Raw genomic sequence first — 27,018 nt, 5'->3', positions numbered from 1 at the left:
TTTTTTGTATATATATATATTCCCCTCCCCCCCTTCCTATTCAGGGGCAGAAAGCGGCTTTTTTAAATTTTTTTTTTTTTCCTCCTCCCCATCTGCCATGGCTAAAAATGATTTTACGGGGTAAGGTGTAATGGTTGTGGCAGCCCTGATTACCTCCTAGTAAATTAACTTTGTTAAAAATGCAAACTTAGGAGGGGAGGGGAGGGGACAGCAGCACTTTTGCTCCTCACCGTTCGGTTCGTTCTCTGCAAAACTCCACCCGGGGCTGCTCCGAGCTGGACTGGGGGTCTGGGGGGGGGGGGTGTCCGGGTTGTGTCCCCCCAGCCCTGCCCCCCCCAGCCACGGGTATTTTATCCAGCGAGACGGAGTCGACCGGGAAGTTGCGAGGTGGCTGTACCGACCGCCGGCGCTTTTTAGAATTCGCAGACAAATATTTTGGCTGATGGTTTATTAATTGGCTCGGTGGATGGGGCTCTGCTTCGCTGGGGGGAGGCGAAGGAAGCCGGGGGGGGGGGGGACGACACACACCCCGGTGTCTCCCACCGCTCGGGGCTGGGGATGGGAAACAGCCGAACTGTTTAATGAGTTTGCGCCGAAACGACTGTAAGAATTTACAGTCTGCTGCAACCGAGAGACAGCTCCCCGATCCTGTCGAAAACTAGCCTGACGGTTTGTCTTCTAAAATATTTTCTTTGTCTTATTTTCATCCTTCTTCCCCTCCCCGTGCATCTGCACGGCAGGGAGAAACCTGGCTTAACCCCCCGATTTATGAATGGCTGTCCCTTTTTTTTTTTTTTTTTTTTTTTTTACGCTCGGTGGATTTTTTTTTAAAGGCTGTCAGCTCTTTTCTCTTTGTTAAGGCTGGAGTTAGGGCTGTGTGTTTCTTTAAAGCCTCCTGCATGTTCTGCTCTCGATAAAAATCGCCACGATAAGGACCCTACGTATTTTTCCTTCTTACCTGCATCAAAATTCCTCCACGGGGCTGTAGCGTAGTATTTCTCTTCGCGGCTCGCACAATCATCCGAGCCCGGCGTAGGATTTCTTGACAACTTACAATCTGTAGCATCAGGATTCAAAGAGCGGCACGTTTTTATTCGAGAGCGGGTGGTTGGGTTGGGTTGTTTTTTTTTTTTCATTCCCCCCCCCCCTTTTTTTTTTTTTTTTTTTTTTTTTTTGCATCAGTGTTCTTGCCGATCTCTCTTCGGACCGCCGAGCCGTTAAGTCATAATTACCTTTTTAGGTTATTATCCTTTTTATAGTATTGTATGGAAATGCTCGTCTTGGGAGCCAGCCATTTTGTGTGTGCCGTGTCGAAATGCATTTTACGACGTCGAACGTCGGTTTGTGTTCAGCCTAGATGGAAGCGAAGGCGTCGGAGCGGTGCATGTGCCGGGCTCGGGGCAGCCCCTAGACGTGGCGTTGCATCCCACGGTACCGGCAGGGCTCCGGACAAGGAGCCCAACGGGGTGGACGCCGCGGGTCGCCGGTGGGCTACGGCGTCTTTTGAAGCGTGCGGGGGGGATTGTGCCGCTCGGGGGTGCCCACACGGCTTTTGGAGCACCTTCAGGTAAGTCGGACCTCGCCTCCTCTGCGCGGGTAAATGCAGGTCCCGCTCCCGAGCCGCGACGGGCAGGGCTTGAAGCAGCTTTTATTCCACCGACTTGAGTTTTTAATATATAAATAGCGGCGTGGTTCGTGGTGTTTGGAGGGACCAAGATGGCAGAGCTGCTTGGAGCACCGTCGCTCTCCCCGGCACCACTCGGGCGTTGGGTCCCCACGAGCGTCGCGGGTAACGTGGGGGCGTTGGGGTTTGGATGCTGCTGCAGGTGCCTGAGCTGCCGAGTCTCTTCCGTGCGATCCCGTGCGTTATCAACGTGTTTGCTCTGGGAATCCAGCCCCTTCGCCTTCTTTGCACTAACGCACCCCCCGCTGTTTCTGAGCTGCGTGTGAAGGTGCCGCTTCCCCTCGGGTTTAACTCTGGGGGGGGGGGGGTACCCGCATCGTTTTGGAATCCCTCCTCCCAGCAGGACTTATTCCCAGCATCTGGTGGGAAGCTGGAAGCAACGCCGAGCCGTCGACGGAGGCGGGGTCTGCCGCTCGGGCGGTGGGAGGGCAGCTCTGCGACCACCGGCTTCCCTGGGTGCTTGGGGTCTGCTTGCTTGGAAGAATAAAAAATACTCCGCTGGGATTTATTGGTGGCTGGAGGATGGCATCCTGCTAGTTGATGATGGCGCCTGGATGCTGCTCTTGCCCACGTGGGATGCGGGGGATGCTCTGCCCTCCTGGACCACGTCACGTAGTCTGCCGTGGAGATATCGCTGTACGTCTCTCCTTCCCGATCAGGCTGGGAGAAAAAGCGTCCTCGTCTGTTGGAGCGTCGTTCAACTCTAGTGGTCCGTCCATGTGGATGGAATCACGCTGTGCTTGGGAAGAGTAGAAATGAATCTTTTCTAGAAAACAGCCCTTCTCAAAGGGTTTAGGATGCGTCTGGTCTCCTGGAGTTGCTGCAGGTGCCTGCCTGCCTGCGTTCCATCCTTGGATGGTGCCGACTTGTGCCCCTCCGCTTCTCCGCACCCAAACTCTGCCGGTAACGTTTGCGAAGGGCTGTGCGATCCCGTTCCTCCTCTGAGCGTGACCAGCTTGCTTTTCCTACGGCCCTCCTCCTTCCTCCTAGCGACCCGCTTGTCAGCGGGGAGGATTTTCCTCTCCTGAAGGCTCATCCGTAACCGTGCGTGCAGGAGATGCACACGCCGTCGCTCCTGCAAAATTTTCAGCGCCTGACTGTGACGTGCTCCATGCTTAAGGTGGAGTGGGGTCAGTCTACGCCGTCGCGAGCAGCGTGGCTTTCCAGCCAGGATCATCTCTGGAGATGAACTACCCCGAGCCGCTTCCTCGCCACCGGGCTCACCCTCACGATGAGCGTTGAGCATCCCACGGGCTGGATGGAGCTGCTGTGAGCTGGGGAGCGCTGCGAGCATCCTGAACCAGGCAAGGGCTGAAAGATGGGTGCTTCGTCCTCCAAGAGGGACCTGCTGGGTCGGCACCGGCTCCTCGCTGGCTGTGGGCTGGCTGATGGCAGCCGGCGTTGCCCTGGGGCTGCGTGGTGTTGAGCAGCTGGTCCAGGTAGGGTTATAAAGGTGACTTCTTCCCTGGATGGTGAAGAACAAGAACAGAAAATGCGCGATTGGCACGTGGAGCACGTCCCTTCGCTCGGCACTGCCAGCCCGTGGTGCGCAGCACATCCTCACCCTTCTCCTCCGCGGAAGACAAGCGGCTTGGCAAGGAGCAGAGCAGGCAACAGGTCTGGTTTATCCTTTTATTTTCTTTCTGTGCTCCCTTGGAAGCGGGATCCCAGCTGAGCTCTTCCAGCGCTGTCAGCTGCCCCTGTGCAGCGGCTCCGCTCGCAGTTACTCCTTGTGCTGCTGGAGCAGGGATGAGTTAAGGAAACTGGTTGTTACTGGGCGTGGTGGAACTGGGGAGACCGTGTGTCACTGGAGGAAGATTTTCCTTTTAAGAAATGTCAGAGGAGATCTGGTGTAGAGCCCGTCTTGCCTCGGACGCTTGTGACGGCGGCCAGTATAAACGGCTTCGCAGGAAGGCAGGCAGAGGGCTGCCAGGAGGGTCATGCTGCAAAAAGTTTTAGCCTCGACTAGTTGGGAGAGGAGGCGGCTCAGAGATCCCTCGTGGGTGGATCTGAGATCCCTTGTGCAGAGTCTGGAGTGGAGGCAAAGAGGAGGCTTTGCTCTTGCCTGGCCGGGGATGGAGCATCGCAGCGTGTCCGTCTCGGCTGTCCATGCTCGGTGTGGCTGATGCTGCCTGGAGCGTGGCTGGCAAGCTCCAGTCCGGCAAGCTCCAGGCTCCAGCCCAGTAAGCTCCAGCCTGGAAAGCTCAAGCCCCGGAGGCTCCAGCCTCTAGCCCAGTAAGCTCCAGCCTGGCAGGCTCCAGCCCAGTGAGCTCCAGGCTCCAGCTCAGCAAGTTCCAGCCTGCAGGCTCCAGCCCAGCAAGCTCCAGCCTGGAAAGCTCCAGCCCAGCAAGCTCCAGCCTCCAGCCCAGTAAGCTTCAGACCAGTGAGCCAGGCTCCAGCCTGACGAGCTCCAGGCTCCGGCCCAGTAAGCTCCAGCCCAGCGAACTCCAGGCTCTGGCCCAGTAAGCTCCAGCCCGGTGAGCTCCAGGCTCTGGCCCAGTAAGCTCCAGCCCGGTGAGCTCCAGGCTCCGGCCCAGTAAACTCCAGCCCGGTGAGCTCCAGCCCAGTGAGCTCCAGGCTCCAGCCCGGTGAGCTCCAGCCCAGTGAGCTCCAGGCTCCAGCCCAGTAAGCTCCAGCCTGGAAAGCTCAAGCCCTGGAGGCTCCAGCCTCTAGCCCAGTAAGCTCCAGCCTGGCAGGCTCCAGCCTCCAGCCCAGTAAGCTTCAGACCAGTGAGCCAGGCTCCAGCCCAGTAAGCTCCAGCCCGGCGAGCTCCAGCCCAGCGAGCTCCAGGCTCCGGCCCAGTAAGCTCCAGCCCGGCAGCCGGAGGAGGCCTCCAGCAGTGGTGGCGTGATCTCCATGTCGTGGCCTTGACCTCGGGCTCCTCGCTTGGACTCCTGTGAGAACGGAGAAGCGTAGGTTGCACCTCCCGGGCTGGATCGCGTCCAGAGGTAGAAACGGGAGGATTTGTCTGGTGTCTCCGCTCGCAGCCTCGCTCTTGGCTCCGGGGGAGCCTTGCTGGGTGGCTGCTGGGTTTTTTTTCTAAGGCTTTTCCTTCTGGGTGCTGCCGGCCCTGGCTGGGTAGGTAGGACGGTGCGGGAGCTGCTGTTGCCTTTCAGCTTTGCTGTGCGTCCGCCCATTAATTGCAACCCGTTGATTAGTTCTGGAGGGTCTGAGGCCACCGGGAACAGGGGCTGGAGGGCGCGGTTGGTCGCGTAGGAGTCGAGGAAGGCGAAAGTGTGGGTTAGCACCATGGAGGAGCCCTGAAAGAAAGACGAGGAAGGGGTTGTAACCTCTCGGGGTTCCCTGAATAAACTCGAGTTGAAATCGGCTTCGGTTGCTTGGTCCCACCTTCATCAGGTGAACCTCAGAGGGTATTTCTCCGTGCAGGCTGTGCATTAAGAACCAGCTATATCCCGTCCCCAGCTATACTTGCTTCTCCAGTGTAATATTCATTTTTTTAGCCCAACTCACTTATTCCAGCTTTTAAAATAGTTTTGTCGGTTTTGTTGTTGGTTTTTTTTGTTGTTGGGGTTTTGGTGTTGTTTTTTTTTTCTTGTGGGTGCTGTATCAAATATAAATGGAAAATTGGGCTGCTGCTTTGTTTGTCTGGGAATGGCAAACCTGTCTTTCGAGCACTGGAGAAGTAAAACCGCCTAAAGGTAAAGGAACGTACAGAGGAGCGCATGATGCTGGAGCTATTGCCTGCCTTGCTCCCGACTGTGCTGACGGCGGCATCGGCACAGATGGGCACGGGGCTGTGACGCTCTTGTTTCCTCGTGGAACAACGTGCCCGTGGTGTCAGCCGTGGGGATGTCGGGGACCAAAAATGAAGGTGAGCCTGGGAACCGGTGACGCTGGAAACGCGTGGCTCGACCCAGAGGGGCTGCGGAGGGGAGAGCACTGGGGCTTGTAAGCTGGGAGGGGCTGGGGGGACTGGATGGTGCTGGGGCAGAGAAGGAGGTTTGAGCATTGAATTTGGGGACCCGGAGTCTTTGGGAAGAGGGTCTGCGCACCGAGGGACGGCGCCTGGTGCGGGAATTGCTGTCGGTGGAGAGAAGGGAGCCGGGTGCTGCCTGCCCGCCGGCTGGGCTGCAATTCCTAGAAAGCGTTTTCGCTCCGACGGCGGCCGGTCTGGTCTTGCTGATGGCGCTGCGTTTCATCTCTCACGTCCCTGCGTCGTGGGGGGCTGAGCAGGGCGTCCCCTCTGTCACCTCCTCCCTGGGAGCCCCTGAAATGCCAGCTCTGATCTGACACCGGCTTTTCTTTTTTTATTTAGTCGGGAAAGCTTGCTCACCTGCCGAGCTGCAACTGGAGATGCTTACAGCCTGTATCAAGCCCGAAACAAAACACGTTCTGTAGCTCTTGTTTCCCCCTGCGGGATTTTGCCACCATTTGAGAATTTTCTTTCCATTTTTATTATTATTGTATTTTTAAAGTAAAGTTCCTTAGGGAAGAGAGAGAAGGGAGAGCCTGTTTCCTGGGATGTGCCAGATCTCCAGGAGCGTTTTGCTGGAGGGAGGCGAGTCTGGATGGTCTGGTTTGTGCTGTGTCGGTGAGGATGTGCCGACGTGCCCGTTGCCTCCCGTCCTTCAGGTGTGACTCGAGCACACCCACGTTGGCTGCTGCAGCTGAACGGCATCGCTCGCTGTGCATCCCTGTAGTGTGGTCTTGTTCCTGTCTGGTTTCTTCTGAAAAGTGGCTAAAATTCAGAGGTGTGGGGGGAAAAAATCTGTTCTTGCTTAGTTTATAATCCCAGATTGCTGACAGGGAGATGCTCCACAGCCAGTCCTTGCTTGTGAGTCGAACTGGAGATATCTAATCTCTGCTGGTGGTTCGGGTTACGGTGGCACGGAGCGGGGCCGGTACCGACGTTCGTGGCTGTCTGACCTTCAGACTCGCTGAACAGCTCGTGGTTGGAAGGATTCCTGCTCTTGGGATGAAGCTGAGTGCTATCGCCTGGCTTGCCCAGTTCAGCCGTTGAGGTGCTCTGGAAATTCCCAGGGCTCCCAGGAACGCTGCAGTTTCTCCCCTCCCCTCCCCAATCCTCGCAGCTGAGTGCTAACGCTGAAGGGCTCCATTCAATAAAGAATCTGAAGCCTAATTTAGTTTTTATTGAAGCTGGCTGAAAGTGCGTGCTCCTTACCAAGCCTGGAAAGCCTCCTTTTGAAAGGATTAAATAGTTGTGGTACCTGTTTCTGATAACAGCGCTTTTGATTTGTTTCTAGTCCCGAAGCCACTCACGGTAAGGGGGAGGGCGTGTGGAAATCCTGCCGATCCCAGCTCCTCGCGTCTCCTCGCGCCGGGGTTTCATTCATGGTCTGCTGGGTCCTCCCTCCCTGCAGCACGGGGATGTGCGGAAGGGTGCTGCCGCAGTCCTGCTGGCTGGGGACCGTTGAGTCCTGGAGGCTGCTGTCTTGTTTCCTCGGTGTTTTGTCGGCCCTGAGCTCCGTTCCCTACCCGGTACCTTCCTCTTCTGCGTCCTGAGACGGCATTTCCTTAACTTCCCCATGGACAAACCGCTGGTCCTGCAGCTCCGTGCTGGCGGGCGACGGCAAAGCTGGAATGTGACAGGGATGCTGTGATGCTCGGGGGCGCGGTACCACTCTTGGGATGGAGCAAGAGGCAGGGAGAGGGGCACCCACAAACCTGCTTCGGTGATGGGATCGGTAGGTCCCTGGGCTTCCCGTGGGGAAGGGGAGATGGAAGGAGACCTGTCTTGCGGGAGGCCAAGCAAAAGGGTTGTTGTCCTTCCGTACCGCTGCTGTACCTGCTTCGTGGTCTTGATGGTGGTGGACCCTGGCTGCTGCCCACACACCGGTCCTGCCAGTGCTTCCGTCGCTGGTTTTTTTTCATGCTGTGACTGGATTCGGAGCGTGGCCATCATGCTGCTTGTCACCTGCGTGTCTGCCTGCAGACCGGGCTCCCCAGCCGCCTTCTGCTCACGGCTCTGCAGGGGCAGCACAGCTCCAAACCAGCACTTACCGGCCCCTGATTTCTCCCCTTTTCCCCTGTAGCAGCTCAGAGGGACAGCGGCGGCCGTGGGTCTTTAAAGGAAAGGCCCTTTAAAGGGTCTTTAAAGGAAAGGCACGACTCCGCTCCCATTTCGGGGGGCTGCTTTCGCTTGCCCGAACGGCTGCTGGTGAAGGGGTATGGCTCGATGGGAGCCTCGTCAGAGCCCAGCGACTCTCCCTTTGGGTACGTTGCTTTTTTTCTGCACCTTGAGGTGCAGTTGGACCTTTCCTGGCTTTTCAGCGGGCAGATGATCACGATGCTCGATGGTTTTCCACACACGGGTACCTGTCCCCACCCTCCTGGAGGCCAGAGGAAGACCACTGTGCCCTCAGGAAGCCTGAACCTCCTTTGTGTGCTCTACTATCGTTTTATTTTTCGGCTTGCCAGCGATCTTACAGCTGCATTTGTCTTGGTGTCAGAACACACGATGGGAAATACCCACGTGCGTGAAGCGGCACAAGGGTTTTGGGTACCAAGACATATCTCCCCTGCTCTCAGCGCGTGTTATTTGGATTTGTTTTGGGTTTTTTTAAGCCATACATTTAGTTCATGGATCGCTGTGGAGTTGGTTTCGTAGGGATGAAGCTGCCTCCCAGTAGGGAAGAACCTGCAGGATGACTTGACCGCGCCGTGGGGATCTAGGGATGCTTTTTTGACGTGTCCTCAAGCCAATGGTGAAGCGACGGCCAGTTAGAAAGTGCTCCCTCCCTGTGCATCAGCCTTTGTCTGCCAGGTATCTGGGCTTCTCCCTCCTCTTCCTCGCTTGCTTTTATCTCCCCGGAGCACGAAGTGGAGGAAGCAGCCGTGGAGGCCCTTTCATGGCTGAGTTAATTGGAGCTCGGCGCTTTCCCAGCAGCCGGATCCAGACCGCGGTGCTGGGTGCGGTGAGGCTTCTCGCTATCCCATGGTGTCTTAAATAACCCACCGCCACTCACGGCTTCAATTTAACCTGGGGTCACTTCTTAGGGCTGGGGATGGAGAGCAGCATTTCATGTGTCTTCCTCGGCTTGCCCGTGCTTGCCTTTCTATATTTGGTTGCAGAAGACGTGCATTTTCCTGCCGAGAGACGAGGCTGTCAAGTAGAAAAGAAGTTCAAGGAGAAAGAAGTCGGAGGTGCTCGCCCTGGACATGGCAGCCTCTTTGAGATTGCGCCGTGCTAGGGGCTTGGTCGGATTTTTTTTATTTTTTCTATTTTTTTTTATTTTTTTGGGCCGATTTGTATTTGCTTTCTTGCTGCCTGCGCCCCGTTTTTTTAAGAGCGAGGTTTCTCTAGCACGGTTCGTACCTTTGGGACCGCGCTGATGCTGTAGTTGAACTTGTGTGACAGCTGTACGTTGGAAGGTGTGTAATTATAGGGAATTTATAACTGAGCCAGAACAACGTTTTCCTGGCAGGAGTTTGGCTCGGCGAAGCGTTATCCCGTGAGCGACTTTAGAGCCAAGTGTAGGAAGCTCCACCTGAAGCCAGTGTGGAGGAGCTGAGGTGCCGGCGATCCGGCCGCCGTGGCCTGGCCTCGCAGCTCGCAGTGTGCAGACCTCACGGACGAGCCCCTGCGAGCCGCTGGTGCGGAGCGAACCACGGTCCCCGCGGCCGTGACAAACCCCGGGTTAATTCTCTCTTATCCCCAACTGTTTGTCATCGTCACCAGCCCCGCTCTGCCTGTCGGTAGGTAAAGACCTCACCGAGCTGGTCTGTCTTTGTTTTTTGTTTTCAGGTGGAGCTCCCTTGGCTACTTTTTTTTTTTTTTTTCCAGGGGGGGTGGGGGGTGTTGTAGCTAGTTTCTTATCAGCCTGGGAGCGGAGGGATGGGGTTGGGATGGGCTCTGCGGCTCCTTCCTCTTTTTACTGCATCTGTTCGCCGCAGGGCATTTCTGCACCTGGAGGAGAGGCAGGGGAAGATGGAGAGTGAGTGGGGGTGGGAGTGGTCCTGTGCCTTCATCCTTTGAGTGAGAAGGTGCCTCGCATTCCTCACCGACTCGGAGGGCAGCTTCACCCGCGAGCGTGGAAAGAGGGAAAACTGCATGGTAGGGGGATTTTTCTGGATTTGGGGAGCTTGCTACCCAGCTCGGTGTGCCGTGGCGTTTGTGCTGAGGGCGGGGGGGCTCAAACCGCGCTTCGGGTCCCCTCGAGATCCAGAAGTCCGCGGCACGAAGCCTTACGAAGGCTGAGGCTGGGCACACTTAGCCGGGGAAGGAGCTGAGCTGCCCTCCTCCTATCCCTGGGGGACTTGAGCGTTTTCCACCTCCCCTTGCTAGTAAATCTCGCCGAGTCGCAGCCGGTGGGCTTTCAGTGCCCAACAGGGGGTTGTGCCCCCCTGTTCTCAAGGGTTTGGGGGTGCTCTCAGCCTTCAGGTGCGTGTGGTTCCTTCTGCTTGGGAAACTCCCTGCCTGGCCGGTTTGGGATCGGGGCTACAAGTGTGAGCACCGCTGCCGGCAGGTCACCGCATGCCGGTGCGTGGGAGGTCGGTGCTCCCCGAGGGGGGGGAGCGGGTCTCGGAGGTCCCCGCCGGCCCTGGGGGAGTTAAGCCGGGTCTGCCACAGCCATTTTCTGTTTGCCGTGATACTGATTGTGTCCTTCTGTCCACCTCTGTCCCGCAGGATGGACAGAATGACGGAAGATGCTCTGCGCCTGAACCTCTTGAAACGGAGCTTGGACCAAGCGGATGATCGGGATGATGTCCTGGCAAAGCGATTGAAAATGGAAGGACATGAGGCGATGGAGCGCCTGAAGATGCTGGCACTGCTGAAGAGGAAAGACCTCTCGGGCATTGAGGTGCCCCACGAGCTCCCGGTGAAACAGGATGGAGTGAAAGTCTACGAAGAAAAGCTGAATGGGAGCCTGAGGCCCCATGGGGATGGCAGGACTGCAGGGAGGCCGGGGAAGGAAAACATTAACGATGAGCCGGTGGATATGAGCGCGAGGAGAAGGTAGGTGCCAAACGACTGGAGTCTGTAGCTTGCCTGTAGTTAAGCCCGTGCTCTGCCAGTATGCGAGAGCCCAAGGTAGAAATTAAAGTGACATTTTGCGCTCCTGGAGGATGGGGGGAGGGGGGTTGTCTTCCTGGTGTCTGCGAGGTCCCTTTGGCTGAACACGGAGGAGTGGAGCCTGCCCTCCCAGCAGAGTGTCTCTGGAAGGCGTTCAGCGCTCTTCTTGCATTGGTTTTGCTTCTGCTGCCCTTCTGATTCCTCCCCCAAACCAGACGGGTTTGGTTTCTTCGTCCATCCGTGCAGTATTACAAGCGGCTGGCAGCGCAGAGCCTGCCGGCGTGCGCGGAGGAGCAGGGTGTCCCCTCCGGCCAGGACCTGTTGTTGGCACCTACCAGAGAGGCAGGAGAAGCCTTTTATTTAGCTGGAGGTCAGTCCTGATGCAGGTGGCACGGACAGTCGCTCAAACCTGACCCTGGCCAGGCTACTCACGCCTCTATGGCGAAGTAGTAACTGGTTTTTCTCGCTGAGCCCCAGGCTGCTGGTGAGAAGCGGTTCCCTGAGCCGGTGAGTTGGGTCTGTTTTCCAGGAGAAGCTCCAGTGTTCCTCACGCTCTCCGCCTGGGCTGTGCACGCACACCTGATTTTTTTTATCATCGGTGAATTCCAGCAGCTCAATTTCCGCAGCCAATGCCTGCAGGAGGGGGCTGGAGCGAGAGGGTCGCACGTGAGAGCCTGTCCCGCGGGCTGCACAGCACCGCTGCGTCCCACCTCTGCCCTTACTTCGGCTTTCTTGGGACCGAGAAGGAAACAAACGTTAACAGTATTGATCTGTGGCTTGATTGGGATGCTGAGCCAGCGCAGGCTTGGGCAGACGGGCCGAGGAGCAGGACGGGGGTGTCCTGTTTGAAGTAGGTGCGAGGTGCTGAGACCTTCTCGTGATGTTTTTTGGTGGATGGAAAGCCAGACATGAGCTGGCGGCGTGCGCGGGCAGCCCGGGAAGCCAACCGCCTCCTGGGCGGCATCGATGGGGTGGGTGGGGGGGATTGTGTCCCTCTGCCCTGGTGAGGCCACATCCAGCTGGGGGGTCCTGGGGATGGGCAGGGACCCAGGCGAGGGCTGGAGCCCCTCTGCTGCGCAGCCAGGCTGGGGTGGGGGGCTCAGCGCAGGGGGAGGGGGCTCCGGGGGGACCTTATCCCGGCGCGGGGGACGAGGGGGACGGTTTGAACTGAAAAGGGGAGATTCAGGCTGGGGGTGAAGAAGGAATTTGTTGCGCCGAGGGTGGTGGGACCCCGGCAGGGGCTGCCCGGAGAGGCGGTGGGTGCCCCGTCCCGGTGGGTGCCCCGTCCCGGTGGGTGCCCCGTCCCGGTGGGTGCCCCGTCCCTGGGGACACTCCAGTTCAAGCGGGACGGGGCTCTGAGCACCCGCTGTAGCGGGAGGTGTCCCAGCCCAGGGCAGGGGTGGCACTGGGGGGTCTTTAGGGTCCTTCCCCACCCAAACCACCCGGTGATTCTGTATTTTCGTGGTGCTTCAGATGGGTGACTGCACCTCGCTCAGGAGCCAGGCAGCCACCGTGGAGGCGTGTTTGGAGGACGCGGTGGTGGCTCCTACGCAGAGTTGTGGCAACAGGAGGTGGCCTGGAGGTAGCCACCGGTGTCCCGGCTGGTTGACTCCATCTTTGCCCGTCGCCAGACGGGAAGTTTGGCTCCTTCAGCAGGAAGGTCCGAGGGCAGGGATCCCTCTCCGTGACGGGTTGTGCGCTGCCAGCATCCTCTGGTCTCATTCTCCCTGTTCCTCGAGGAACTGGGGCTGTGATTCAGCAAAACTGGGATTTAGTCTTTGTTGGTGCGTCGCACCGGGGCTTTGTGGTGATGGTGGTGACTTTTGGAGAGCGAGGGGGTCCTGCCTGCCCTTTGGGGGGCTCCTGTCCCAGCAGAGGCTGGCGAGCAGGTGATGGACGGGGGGGTTTGAAGGCTGGGGATGTCGGCACCTCTGGCTCCTTCTGGATGCCATCAGTATAACAAATATTAGAAAGATTAACGCCATCAGTCTTCAGTAATTCTCACCCGTCGCACCCTGCTTTCCAGAGCATCGCAACTGCGAGCAGACCTGGAGTGCTGGAGGTGGGGAGGGGGATCCCACCTGGATTATTCTTTACTGACAATAGATGTGGCTTAAACCTGCCCAGACACCTCTGCCCGCCGGCTGAAGACCTGCGTGCGGTGAGGCAGGGGTGGTGTTAGAGGGTCCCACGGGGTTTTATCTGCGCTCAGAGCAGTGTTCGGGTACGAGCAGCACCTGTTGTACCTGCCCGGGGTTTACTCGTGTCCTGCTCCGAGCGCCTCGTCTGGGTGTTGCGCCCCTGAAAAGTGCAGCTCTGCCGAGAAGCCCTGTGGGTGCAACGCTGCGGGGTAACACTCTTATATTTTATACTCCATGATCATGGCTCTGGGTAAATTAATGCACAGGTCGTTTTCGCCAGGCGGTGCGGAGGGCTGCGTGCTCGCGTGAGGTGCGGGGAATCCAGCTGGGTACCAGCGTCGGGTGCGGACACCAGCATCGCAAACGGTGATTGAAAAGAAACAAACCCTAAAAAGAGGTAGAAAAAATTCTGCTATGGGTGTTGAAATCAGCGCAAAAACCCGTCTCTTCACAAGAGAAATAAGGCTGGGGGGGTGTTGGATTTTCCGAACCCGATCGGAGGTCGCTAAGCTGGAGTCTGCTTGGGAACGTGCTCCGTGTCTTCTCACCTCTGCCTGCCTCCTGCCTCGTCGGCGTAGCTTTCCTTCCAGTAGTTTTGTTGCAATTACGCTCTTCCCTTGACAAAAGTAAATAAAACAACCCTGACATACTCGGCAATTCTTTGCAGATGGCCCTTGTTTTCCCCTGTCTGGTTTTGATGCCGGCTTTGCTTTTTTCCCGTCGACGGAATGTAAATGAAACAGCCCTGACTTATCTGGATGCTTGTGCGAAAGAATCATCATCAGCCGTAACGACGGCCCGCATTTAGGAAAATCCTGACCCCAAATCCGATGCTTTGTCACTCTGGGTGTGCCCGAGATGTGGCCGAGGATGCGAGAGGAGCAGGAAAACCTGCTGTGCTCAATGCACCGTTGCCTTCAGTCCCTCCGCTCCCAGACTTTGGGATGCTGTTTCTCAAAACAAGCGCCTCCAGGGGCTTTGCACCAAAGGAAGGGACTTGGGTTTTGTGCCTGCGGGGTCCTGGTGGGGGAAGGGACCCTCTGCCGAAGCCGTTTTTATTTTTAAGGTGTGATCTGTGCGTCGCGGAGAGCCTCCAGTCCAAACGCTTGGTCGTGGCGGTGTTTGTTGACATTGGAAAGGCCGTTTGGGGAACGGCGGCTGCGAGCTGAGCCGGGACACGCGCTTTGTTGTGAGGATGGTTCCGTGTCCTCACTGATAGTTTGGAGATAGGCACCTTGGGTGGCTGGCAGCAGAAGCCAGATAAAAATGCGGCGGGAGGGCACCGGGCCGCTCAAAAGCTGTTGAAGACTCATCCAAAAGCAGCTCTTGTTCCTGGCTGGCTAAATATCAACCTCCTTGGATGCAGGTTGGTTTGCCTGATGGGCTCGGGCTGGCTTTATCCCGAGAGGATGCTCTGGATGTTCTCTGCTGAGCACACCGCTGGGACAGACCACAGACAGCCCCAGCTGGAAGCCCTCCTGCCACCGGTGACCTGGGGAACGTCCTCCTCCGCTTGGGAGAGGGAGCAGCAGCTGGAAAACCGCTGATTTGGATCCTGCACGCGGCGTCTGCAGGGTGCCGAAGGGAGATCTGCAAGCACAGGGTATCTGTTGATGGGCAGATGCTGTGTTCGCACGCTCAAGGCATCGTTTGATGGCCCACAAAGAGGTTATTGAGGGCTCTCGTCACCCCCAAATACCGGCAGAGCTGCGTCCCGGTGCTTTTGGGGGCAGCCAAGAGCTTTCACGGCTTTGATTTCTTCGTTGGTTTTTTTGGGGATGGGTTGGAGCCGCACTGCTGGGGGCATTTCTCCAGCTGAATGCCAACTCCCTGAGCCACGGGGGTTTGCGGTGGATGTGCGATGGCTGGAGAAGGGGGCGGCTACACGGCACCAGCGTTTTTTTGAAATGCCCACGAAAGCGGCTCTAACATTTGGGAGATGAAGCTGCCGAAGGCAAAACCTGCTGGGAGACATCGTCCTACTCCGAGCATCCTCTCCGACCCCAGCCCCCTTGGAGCAGCCAAGCCTGGGAGCTGGGATTTGGCTTCCAGGGTGTTCAAAGCTACAAGTTTCGGATAAGATAATCTGTGGATCTCCTCGCAGCAAAGACCTTCCAGTGAGTCCGAGAGCGATAAGCCTGTCTGCCTCCGTGGCAGCGTGCCCGGCACCTTTATAACCACTCTGCTCGTGCTGCTTCGCACTGGACTATTTAGCATTTTTCCAAGGCTCTCCAAGCACCAGTACATTAAATTGGTGATAGCAAAGGGCTTTTATTAGTGTCTCCTTACTCTGAATGATGCCACTGTGAGCAGTGCGGGGCTTGGATACTGCTGGATTATAACAATGATTTTACTTTATTTTTTTAAATATATTCCACCCCCCCACCCCCCCCGCCCCAGTGATGCGCCGTTGTTGTTTTCATTTACCAGTTTCTAGATCACAGATCCATTGGATCTTTGGACTCTACGCAGGGTATTTATTCAGCTTTTCCTTTACAGAGTGACCTTTTAAAATAGGTTTGTATGGAGATAGGCTTAGAGTATTTACATTTGTGTTAGCTGGGGGAGTCAGCCCCTTCCCAGCTCCAGCAGGGTGATCTTCCTGGGTAAGCAGGAGCAATCCCAGATCCCGGTACCTATCCCGGTGCCCTCTCCTCTCGGCACCTGGCTACGGGTTAGTTACGCTACGGCTCGTTACGAACGCCCACCTGCTCCTCTCGCAGATGGGCTTTGCATCGCGTGTTTGCTTACCCTGCGCTTAAAACAACCCACCTTTCACCCCGGGGAAGACGACGGTTTGGAACGAATCTCTCCCCTCCCGCGAGCCGAGGATGCTTCCGTGCTAAAGCCGGCAGTCGGCTGGTGCTCATCGGCTCCGGTTCGCATCCGTGGGGAAGGGGGAAGGGTTTGTCCCACTCCCACCTTTGCTGCTGATGCCTTGGTGTTGTGGCTCAGTCTTTTTTTTTTTTTTTCTCTCCATTTTACTATTTGATTTTTTTCCCTCCCTTCTCTTACGCAGCGACCAGGACAGGGGCCGATTAACCCCTTCGCCAGATATAATCGTCCTCTCTGATAATGAGGCATCCAGTCCCCGTTCCAGCTCTCGCATGGAGGAAAGGCTTAAGGCAGCAAATCTTGAAATGTTTAAGGTAAGAGCTTTCTGTGCTGTCCCGAGCCGCTCCGCCGCCGGGGGTGGGGTGGTGGGGTGTCTGCTTTGCTGAAGAATTTGGGAGTTAAAGGGGTTTCTGAGCAATGTGGGAACTTCTGGGCATAACGAGCCGGTTCTCGCATCCTTGGTTACCTGTGGTACAAACTCTCGCTTGTATGAAATCTGCCGCCTGCTCTCTTGCCACCAAGGCACCGGCAGCAGGTTTCGGTGGTTGGAGTTCTGATTTTCCACCTCTTTTTGTAGGGTAAAAGCATAGAGGAGCGACAGCAGCTGATCAAGCAGCTCCGGGACGAGCTACGGCTGGAGGAGGCCAGGCTTGTGCTGCTGAAGAAACTGAGGCAAAGTCAGCTGCAAAAGGAGAACGTGGTGCAGAAGGTGAAGCTCTGAGCGGCGGCGCTGGGGGCGAGGTGGGATAAGGGGAAGGCGCTTGGGCTCCGAGCAGCCTGCTAGCGGGCAAACACCAAGAATGTCTCTGCTCTCGGACCTTCCTTTACTCCACATTTGCCCCCCTGTGTGATATTCTTTACCAAAGTGTGGCTGTAGCAAACCCGCATCCCGTCCCACCTAGCGTGCTGCCCTCAGGGCCGGCTGAGAAGATAAATCTCTGCGGCTCTGAAGTATTAGTACTTGATGTAGCGTCAGCGAGGCTTGGTCTGCGTCGCTCCTGTGCATGGATTGCCTTTCCACACGCCGTGTGCTGACGCCACTTCTCGTTTTCTCTCCATCTAGACTCCGGTTGTCCAGAATGCGGCGTCTATTGTCCAGCCATCTCCTGCTCACGTGGGACAGCAGGGACTGTCCAAACTTCCCTCCAGGCCTGGAGCTCAGGGGGTTGAGCCTCAGAACTTAAGGACATTACAGGTGAGCCTTCCTGATGCCCGTTCGCTGTGCAAAAGACTTAATTGTGCTTGGGGCGCACATGACACGCTGCATGTTGGTCTCTGCCCGAGATGCTTTTTCCAAGAGGCAGGTAGATGCTGGCGGTTCTCAGCACCATGAGTAGGACAGCCTGGTGTCCCACAGGCGGGCTGGGACGTTCTCCCTGCAGGCAAACTCATCTCCGGAGCTGATGGGCAGAGGCTGAGCCATCCCTGTGATCCCAGCTCTCGGCTCCTTGCGTGGCGTGTGCTGGGAGGTCGGGATGCTCTGCCGCTTCACAAGGGGCAGATATTTCCAGCAGCGAGCTCTGGAGGTCTGTCCAGCTGATGATTCGGGTTGTGTGAGGTGGAAGGAGCTGAATTGAGATGTGGTGGCCCTGGAGAAAGCTCTCTGCTGCTTGGTAATGCAAGTTCTGGGGCTGCAGGGAGAAAACTGCTCGTGTGCCCGTGCCCGTGCCCGTGCCCGCAGGGATGGCCGGTCAGCGGAGCCACTTTTGGAAATGATGCAGAACGGTCAGAAGGGGAAGAGGGCAACGAAAAATGCAAACAAAGCAGGGAAATGAAATGTTTACCTTCTTTGGGAAAGTGCCGTAGGCAGGGCCAGGGTGCTGTCTGCCACAGCTACCTTTCTGCCCGTGTGCTGGGAGGATGCTAATTCTGGATGACACGGTTGTTTAATGTTGCATGGGGAAACGAGGAGCCAGCGGTGTGAGCTCACTGGAAGGAGGGCGCTCGGTCTGCGTGCGCCTGCGGAGCGGGGTGCTGATGCTGACGGGCGATGGGGATTTCTCCCTGCTCTGCTGCAGGGCTTGGGGTCCCCTGCCACCTCGGGGCACGCTCTTCCCCCTCCCCAAGTGTCCCTCTTCCCCCTCCCCAAGTGTCCCTCTTCCCCGAGCTCTGTGGCATCAGGAAATGGACTTGGTCCTTTCCACGGGAGGCTGTCGGTTACATTTTTTCGGTGATATATCGGAATATACAAAGTCCCGGTGCTGGGGTGGCGAACCCAGCTGCTGGGGAGATGCTGTACGGGACGAGAGTGGAGGTGATCCTCCAGCGACTCTGCCTGCTTTTGCCAAAAGACTTTTCATTTCAGTCTTGCTGATCATTTACTCCCTCCATTAACCATCTCTTTTGTTTGTGGCATTTGTTTTCTTTGCTATGGCAACGATTTGGGGTCAAGTCTATTGTGGCTTCGCAGTGGGATTGGGCTGGTAAAGGAAACGGGCTTTAGGAGAAGAGGAAACGCATTGTTTGCATGGTCTTTGTGAAGCTTTTCTTATGTGTGACAGCGAAGAACCTCGTCTAGAACAAGTTGGAATAAAAAAAAGAAAGGGGGGAGGGAGAAAAAAGTGGTTGGATGGGAGGTGTTTAGTGTTTTGAGATCATCTCTGATGAAAAAAAATGGAGCTTTTCTACCTGCCACCCCCCCGATCTGGCGGTGCTGAGCCGCGAGGAGCTTGAGGTGAGCGGAGCCTGGCTCAGGTCTTCCCAGTTCTGCTCTCACGGATCTGTGTGCCCGGTGCTGAGGCCTGTCGTACGCCTCCGCGTTCCTGCACCAGGGCAAACACCCATCTCCCTCTTCCTCAGGACTCAGAACTCGGGCACCGCTGTGAATTCTGGTTTTAATAGCTCTGTGCAGCTGGCCAGCAGCCGCCTCCTTAATTTTTTTTCCTAAATCCCCTCTTTTCCCCTCGCGTTCTTCCATCTCGATCAGATTGACGGCGCTGTTTTTAATGCAAAGGCAGGCCACCTATGTGTGTCTTGACAATTATCTTCCAGAACGTCCCAGCCTAGATCCTGAAGGTCCTACCTTCTTCCCAGTGAGCTGGCTGGCTGCTGGGAAGCGGTTGCTTCGTGAGATTATTGCCCCTTGTCCTGACTCAGGTGCAGTTCCAGCCTCTCTACAGAAAATAGGTTGACTTGAGACATCCTCCCTCCAGGCCGAATAGCCGTGATTATTTAAAATAAAGGACAATTAGAGGAAAACTTCAGTTCTTTGAGTGCTGTCTCGCGTTAGAAGTTCACCGGAATTACAGAGGAGTGGAAATGCTCTGCTGTTGCAGAGCCTGATCAGGGAACTCCAAATTCTGTTTTTTTTTTTTAATTTTTTTTTTTTATTATTTTATTTTTTATTTTACTTATTTCTTGTTCCCTCTCTCGACAGGGTCACAGTGTCATTAGGTCTGCCACAAACACGACTCTGCCCCATATGCTTATGTCACAGCGTGTGATCGCTCCGAACCCTGCCCAGCTCCAAGGGCAGCGGGTTCCTCCTAAACCTGGCCTCATCCGCACTACAACTCCGAGCATGAATCCAGCCATCAACTACCAACCGGTAGGTTACTGGTTTTTCCCTGGGTTTTGGGCACAGCTGCCTGGTGGGATGAGCGAGGAGGGGAAATAGGAGGAAATTCCGAGTCGGAGGAGGCGCTCAGAGCTCAGTGTGAATACGTCGGAGCGAAGCCTGCAGGTGGAAATCTACCCCAAGCGTGGACCAAGACGCCTGTCCTTGACCCGCGTGGAAGGATGAAGTGATAAATAATTGTAAAACTTCCTATTGGGAGCTGCTGGCTCCCACAGGGCTGGTTCATCCCAGCTGGAACAGCGACGCGAGGGGACCAGTTCGGGAGCAGCGCTGGTTTCTCTTCCCGCAGCCCTCGCTCACGTGTGCGTTTCTTCCGCTTCTCTCCACCGGCGCAGCGCAGCGAGCGCCCTGCGGTCAGCAAGCTGTGGATGCTTAAACCTGTTTGTTTCGCTTTTGGAAGAATGGCAAGGCTTGCATGAAGACTGGGAATGGAGAGGGGGGGGAAAAAGAACAACACTTTCCAGTTCTAGCCCTGGTGAAACAATCCGACCTTCCCGGCGAACAGCCTTGGTCCCTGGGCTGCATCTCCCACGCGTGGGACAGTCTCCGTTCCTCACCTGGGCGGAGATGCTCTGTGCGTGTGCGGGCCCAAATGAACAACCCCTCCTCGTTCCTTTGGGGGTTTGTGTCCAGTTCTTAAGCCGTTCAGTCTGCCCTAACGATGGGATGGGATGGGATGATGTGCCAATTATAAACATGACGAGGCAACAGTCTGAAAGCCTTGCAGCCGAACAACTGTCAGACAGAGCTAATTACATGTTCGATCAAAAAAACCCACCCCAACTGCTCTAACAGGAAGAGTTGTAAGATTTTTGGTGTTAATTCATCAACTATTTAAAATGGCATGAGTTGGCTCTGCTAATAATTTTCCTGGATCTCCATTAGAGCACCGCCTTTGGGATTAGCGTGGTCCTCTGCCTTTTTTCCCCAACCAGCGAAGCATTAGCAGTCCTAAAACAGAAAACTGGGGCAAACCGATGGATCTTCTGTTGGCTATTTGCGATCGACGTGACCGTGGCCCCCGAGCTTTGGCAGCCGACCCCGTTTGAGTCGCTGAGGGGGTCGGTGGCTGTTTGGGGTCTTCCCTTTTGCACTCATGGATGTGTTTGTACCCTGGGAAACAGGTAGATGGGGTGAAGGGCTGGCAGCAGCCCTGCTGGGGCTTAAATAGTTTGCAGGCTGATGGCTTTTTGTCACAAAAGACCACGCAAGCCGCATCCTCAGGTCAGCAGAAGTCTTTGTGCTTTGCTGCCGTCACGTGCCAGAGGGACTGCGCATCCAACGGAACGGAGGATGCAGGAGAAAGCTGCTGGAAATGGAAGAGGAGGGAATTGGCACATGCGGAGCACCTGTGTGGGAGGGGACGGCCACCATCTGGTAGCGGGGATGCTGCCTGGGCGCCTGCCAGAGCAGCGAAGCAAGAGGTGGAGGAGCGGAACGCGACAGCGAGCGATGGTGCCTGCGTGTGAATCACGGCGCTCGGTGCTGCCTACGCTCGCTGGTGCCGACGCCGGGTCCCCAGGCCGGGCCCTGCCCCCACCTTCCCTCTCCCGCAGAAGCCCCCGCGCTGCTCCAGGTGCCGAGACCCCTCTTGCGGATTCCAGCGCGCGGGAGGCTCCTCGGCACCAGCGCTGCGTTATTGCAAGGACCGCGATGAGCTCCCCGCTCCCGCATCCCAGCACGACTCCCACGGTCCTTGCGGGAGCGTTTGCCCTCGGAGGGTTGGGCGAAGGCGCCCTGGCTCGTCGTCCGGGTGACTTCAGCTGTGGCTGGGGGCTGTGTTAATTTTCTGTATTAATCCTCATCTCCTCTTCCCCTCCAGCAATCAAGTTCTTCTGTTCCTTGCCAGCGTACGTCGTCTTCAGCCATCTATATGAACCTTGCCTCCCACATCCAGCCTGGCACTGTCAACAGGGTGTCGTCGCCGCTCCCCAGCCCCAGTGCTCTGAACGACGCCGCCAACTCCCAGGCAGCTGCCAAGCTTGCCCTCCGCAAGCAGCTGGAAAAGACGCTGCTGGAGATCCCCCCCCCCCAAGCCGCCCGCTCCCCTGCTGCATTTCTTGCCCAGCGCAGCCAACAGCGAGTTCATCTACATGGTGGGGCTGGAGGAGGTGGTGCAGAGCGTTATTGACAGCCAAGGTGAGCGCGGGGGGCTGCAGCCTTCCTCCATCGCCGCGCTGACCGCGCTCCCGCCTGCCATTTCCGATTTTTATTTTAATTTTTTGCCAAACACCAAAATGTGCGGCTTGCGAGGCTGGGGGAGCGCAGCGGCTGGTCTTAGCGCAGCCCAGGGCTCTGCTTCTTCCTGCGGCGGCTGCCGGGGGTGCAGAGCCGGGTCCCCCCTGGCGCTGGCCAGCCCCATGGACACAGAGCCGGTCTGGTGGGGCCAGTAGCCTCCACATGCCGAGCCTGCAGCTGGCCCTGGGGCTTGTCGGTTGGTGGCCACCTGGGGGAGGGGTCTCCCCGGCTCTTCCCTGGATGAATGTTGGGGAGCTGAGATGCAAAATCCTCGGGGCTGTGACTGCCCGGGGTCCTGTCCTGGTGGGGTTGTGGAGGTTTTAGCTCCCACCTCACCGTTCCCTACGGGCTGTCAACTCCCAGGTGGATGGGATGGGGATGGGGATGAGATGAGGATGAGGATGGGGATGAAGATGGGGTGGGATATGATGGGATGGGATGATGGGATGGAGCCTGCGGTACGCCTCTGGCTCGCCTGTCTTGCCCCTCAGTTTTTTATAGTCCTGTAGAGCTGGTCCCAGCACTGCCAGGTCGTTCTGTCCCTGGGGCAGGAATGCTGTGTCTCTCCCAGGATGCTGGGATCTTGCCCAGAGTGGGCTTGACGTTGGTGCAACACTGTCCTGAAAATCCATTTATTTACCGGGACCTGCGTGATGGTGCGCGCGGGGGCCTGTTGCTGTCGTGCCCGGGATGGCGGAGGTGGTGTGGGAGTGGGGGGGGCTGTCCTGTTTCCCCCCCTAATTCCCGTCGGCGGTGCCTTCGCAGGGAAAAGCTGCGTGTCCCTCCTGCGTGTGGAGCCCTTTGTCTGTGCCCAGTGCCGCACCGACTTCACCCCGCACTGGAAGCAGGAGAAAAACGGGAAGATCCTGTGCGAGCAGTGCATGACGTCCAACCAGAAGAAAGCACTGAAGGCAGAGCACACCAACCGGCTGAAGAACGCCTTCGTGAAAGCTTTGCAGCAGGAGCAGGCAAGTACACAACCCCTCTTGCTTCGTTCCGGGGCTCCCCGCTCCCCTTCCCGTGGCACGGCGGGGTTCCGCCATACGTCAGCTCCAGGAATTTGGTTTCTCTGTGGGGCTGGTGGGGGTGCCCAGCTCGGTGCCCAGAGCTTCTAAGAGCACAGAGCTGGTGCTGAGGATCCAGGGTGCGATGTTTTCCCCCTGGATTCGTAACTGGAGGGCTGGCTGGGGACAGCTGCCTTCCCTCCCTGGCTTTGCCGCTGACTTTCCTGGAACTGTGCGGGGAGGGCGCTTCACCACTTGCTGCCTTATTTGTGGAAGGGAAGGGAATTTGCTAAATTCCTGTGAGAAATCAGGGTTAGAGAACTTGTTTCGAGGCTCTGGGGTGAAATAAACCAGAAGCATCACTTGTGAACGGTTAAAAAAAAAAAAACAAAACCCAAATATGAAGTGGAATCTGGCTGCTGCCAAATGGGATGTGCCTGCTTTGCAGAAGAGTCTTTGGGCTGTTTGTCGCGAGTGGGTGCAGAGATAGAAAAGCTGTTCGTGTTGGCTGCGGCGGGACTGCGGCTCCTTGGGAAAGCAGCAGCCAGGGTTTCCGTGGTTTTCAAATAAAAAAAAGTGTGGGGAGAGGGTTCTGCTTCCCCCCTCCCCAGGAATGCCACCCGTCAGCCCCGCTTGCAGCGCCGGAGGGGTCAGCTTGGGCCCGTCGTTCCCTGCCGGGGAGGTGCGGTGTAACGGGATGGCGTGCGCCTCTGAGAATGCTTCTGCTTCGTTTTGCTCAGGAGATCGAGCAGCGACTACAGCAGCAGGCAGCCTTGTCCCCCACTGCAGCTCCAGCCGTCTCCAGCGTCAGCAAACAGGAGAACATCATGCGGCACCACACGCTCCGGCAGGTGAGCGCCGTCCCTTCTCCCATCGCTCCGGCGCTGCGCGGCCCCTCGGGATGCTGGAGGGAGGTGCGAGCATCCCGCTGCCTTCGCTCCCACAGCAGCTTCGGGGCCGGGCTGCCCTTCCTCCTGGCAGCCGGAAGGTTTGCTTTGAGCCCGAGTCCCCTGCAACGTGGTGGCTGCTGGTGGGCTCCTCTCCCACCCCCTCCCCTCTGCATCCCTCCCTTGCCGGTGCCGTGCCGTCCAGTACGGAGCCCGCAGCACAGCACTCTGCTGCCTGCTCACGCGCCTTGAAGAGAGCGATGTGCAAACTATATTTTCCACGTACTGGCCAAAACCGGTGACTGATTCTTCACCCTCTGGCTACGGCTGCTCCCAGGCTGCCTTCCTACCAGCTTTTATTCTCCTCTTCCTCAGGCTCCGCAGCCCCAGAGCACTTTGCAGCGTGGCATCCCCACCTCTGCCCGCTCCATGCTTTCCAACTTTGCGCAGGCACCCCAGCTCTCCGTGGCGGGTGGTCTCCTCGGCATGCCAGGTAACGTCCCCCGTCCGTGCCGCGCCGGGATGGGGCTGGGGGCCAGGCGGAGAGCGGGATGGGTCACTCACTCTGTGCCTGCTCTGATTTTTGGGGAAGGGGGATGCGTTGCCACCAGCACGGGGAAATGGTGATCGTGGTGCTTCGGTCACCAAAGGGGGGGACCTCGGAGCGCAGGGGTGTGTTGGGGGGGTCCCCACCTGCTTTTCTCACCCCTCTGCAGGTGTTAACATCGCTTACCTGAATGCTGGGATCGGAGGCCACAAAGCGTCGAGTTTGGCGGACCGGCAGCGGGAATACCTTTTGGATATGATCCCACCCCGCTCTATATCGCAGTCCATCAGTGGACAGAAATAACGCCTATTGACCGTCCCCCCCTTCCTCCCCACCTCCGTCGCATGCAGTGCCTGTACTGGTGCCTACCGTACACGGGGAAAAAAAAAAAAAAATAAAAAAAAAAAAAGACAAAAAAAAAAAAGAAACAAAAAACAAAGGAAAAAAACCCCACAAAACAAACAAACAAAACAAAAAAAAAAAAACATTTCAAACCTTCAGCGACCTGTCCTTTTTCCGAACCTTAACTTCTTTGGTTTTCTATAGCAGTGAGAGGTCACGTCCTTTGCCCGAGGTCAGAACAATGTCTGCTTGAAATCAGCATTCTCCATGTGTTAAAGCTTGTTTTATGCTATTTTTTTGTAATGACAAAGCATAGAATTTTTAATTGTGTTGTGAGGTTGTTTTTTTTTTTTTCTCCTTTTTTTTTTCTTGGGGTTGGTTTTTTTTTTGTTCCCTCCTCCTTTGCTCAATGGATGGTTAAAACTTTTTTTCCTTTCCAGAGACTTTCTAAGGGCATCCACTCGACTTTAAGTGACCGTTAATTTTTTTTAAAGGGCAGCCCTATGCTGACTTATGGGGAAACGGGGGCAAAGAGTTGCGATGGGCTGGAGCCCGGACCACCGCCCGTGGTGGGGTGCTACAATTCCCTTGGCTTGGCAGACGAAGTCAGGAGCTGCCGACCCCGACACCCGTGCTCCCATCTCTCTTCCCGGAGGAAGGGAAGCCCGGTTTGGTGAGGAGCCGGTGCCCGCGGCCATCGGCACCGACGGGGTCGACTGGACGGTGCTGGCGACCCCCTTGACCGACCCAAGGAGCCCGGCGAGGCGCAGAGGGGTGTCAATGGTACCCGGTGAGCCCCCGGCGTGGCGGGCAGCTGCTGTTGTGCGTGGCGGTGGCGGTGCTTCTCGGCGGGCTCTAGAGCAGACTGCGAATGACCGGTGGCCTTGGGCGCGGTGAGTCCCCCTCCTCTCCTTTCCGCGCTCTTGCATGCTCCGGAGCCGCTTGCGGTCACCGTCACCTGCTGCCAGCCCTCGTGGATGATGGGGACGGCACCGGCATCGCCGCGTGGTACCAGGGCTGCGGCCGGCGGTTAACGAACCCAAAGCAAGAAATAAGCCGCGAAAAGTCGTCTTGAGAAACGCTCGATTTGCACTTAACCTTCACACTAACGGGCCCTCCCCTCCTCTTCCTCCTCCTCCTCCGACCCCTGCCCCAGCCAGTGGGAATCGTGCCCCGGCTGCCGGAGAGCCCCCGGCAGAGGTGCCCCCCCCATCCCCTCGCCCCCGCCAGGACCCGTTGGTGCCCAAACCCGAGTGTCTGCGCGGGGGTTTGCCACTCCCGGAGTTTTCTGAGAGTTTTCTGGTTGTTTTTTAAAAATATATTGATTTTTTTTAATTAATTTTCCTTTTTTCATTTTTTTTTTATTATTATTATTATTTTCCCCCTGACATTCAAATTTTCTCGTGCAATTTTGAAGCGCCAGCTCGCCCGTGGGGAGCTGCTCGACGGGTGGGGGGGGCAGGAGCACCCTCCCAGCAATGGGGACAAGGCGTCTTCTCTCCCAAAATGCCACCCCTCCACCAGTGAGGGGGACCCCCACCCCACCAGCAGCCCCCCCCTCAATGAGCACTTAACCCCTGAGGGGTCTGGGTGCCCCGACCCCCCCCACCCCCCCCCCCGGGGCCCTCCAGAGGCAAAAGGATTATTTTTTTTTTTTAATTTTGGGGTTTTTTTTGGTTCTTTGGAAGCTAATGAAGCGTAGTGGCGTATATATATATACATATATATATATTTTTGTGGGTTTTTTTTGTTTTTAATCTTGTTTAGCTGGCTCCCCCCCCTTCCATGCCCCCCCCCTCCCTGGGATGCTGAGATCCTTTTCCAAGCTTTTCTCACCCTGCTTCCACGGGAGCACTTTGACAAACTGTTTTTTCTTGGCTAAACCTGAATTTTTGCTGATTTTGGGGTGGGTTTGTTTCGTTTTATTGGCTGATCCTTCATCCCCCCCCACCAGGGTCCTTGGTCGAGCCCCCCATGTCCCCCCCATATCTCGCTCAAGTGCCATTCTCCCCCATCAGGTGTTACCGAGAGGTGCGAGGTGACCTGGGCGCATGGGTTGAGATGAAATTATAAAAAGTATGAAAAAAATTACCCCAACAAACAAACAAAAAAAAACCAATGATGAGAAAAACCACAGAAAAAAAAAGAAAAAAAAAAAAAAAGAAAAAAAAATTCCCCAAAACCAAGTGCAATACTTAACGCCGAGGCTCTCCCGCCGGAGCCGGGGGGCGGCCGGGGGGGGAACCGATGGAGAACAAGACGCCGACTTCATGGTGCTATAAGTGAAATGCGCTCCCGGGGATGGGGGGTCCCGTTTTTTGCTCCCCCCGCCCCCCCCATCTTGGTGGGGCACTGGGGGTGGGGGGTTATGGGGCTGGGCTGGGGTGGGAGCCTTGGCCCTGGGGTCTGCAGGCAGTTCCCCCCCCCCTGCCCAGCCCCAACAGACCCCAAAGCCGTGCCGGGGGTCTCGCCGGGCCCCCCCCAGGCTTCGGCTGTGACCTGCGCAGGTTTAACAGGTTTTTTTTTTGTTTTGTGTGTTTTTGTTTTTGTTTTTTTTTTGGCTTGAGCCCTCCCCACCCCCCCAGCCCCCAGGGATGTGATGTACGGTAGAAATCCCCCCCCCCTCCCTTTTTTCCCCCCTCCTCTGGATGCAGAAATAAGGATTTCTTCCCGCTTTTGTTGCATTTCTTTTACAGCTAGGGGTAGATCCGCTTGTGAAAATGCTTTTATTGGGATTTTTTTTTTTGAGGGGAGGGGGTGGTGGTGGG

The 27,018-nt window shown here is 56.7% G+C and overlaps 1 protein-coding gene across 1 annotated transcript in view; it reads left to right on the top strand.

The window, feature by feature from the left end:
• Positions 1–26,525, top strand: part of GATAD2B (GATA zinc finger domain containing 2B) — a 42,267-nt gene extending 15,742 nt beyond the window's left edge. Inside the window, 11 exon segments of the mRNA XM_040618587.1 lie at positions 10,293–10,622; positions 15,840–15,969; positions 16,233–16,364; positions 16,719–16,850; positions 19,032–19,202; positions 21,055–21,255; positions 21,257–21,371; positions 22,236–22,438; positions 23,215–23,325; positions 23,737–23,854; positions 24,078–26,525. Of these exon segments, the coding sequence (XP_040474521.1) occupies positions 10,294–10,622; positions 15,840–15,969; positions 16,233–16,364; positions 16,719–16,850; positions 19,032–19,202; positions 21,055–21,255; positions 21,257–21,371; positions 22,236–22,438; positions 23,215–23,325; positions 23,737–23,854; positions 24,078–24,211 (1,776 nt within the window). The 5' untranslated portion in view covers position 10,293 and the 3' untranslated portion in view covers positions 24,212–26,525.
• The last annotated feature ends 493 nt before the right edge of the window (positions 26,526–27,018 follow it).

This window comes from Falco naumanni, chromosome 20 (assembly GCF_017639655.2).
Source record: "Falco naumanni isolate bFalNau1 chromosome 20, bFalNau1.pat, whole genome shotgun sequence".
NCBI lineage: Eukaryota > Metazoa > Chordata > Aves > Falconiformes > Falconidae > Falco > Falco naumanni.
This window is presented reverse-complemented; position numbering and strand designations above follow the sequence as displayed.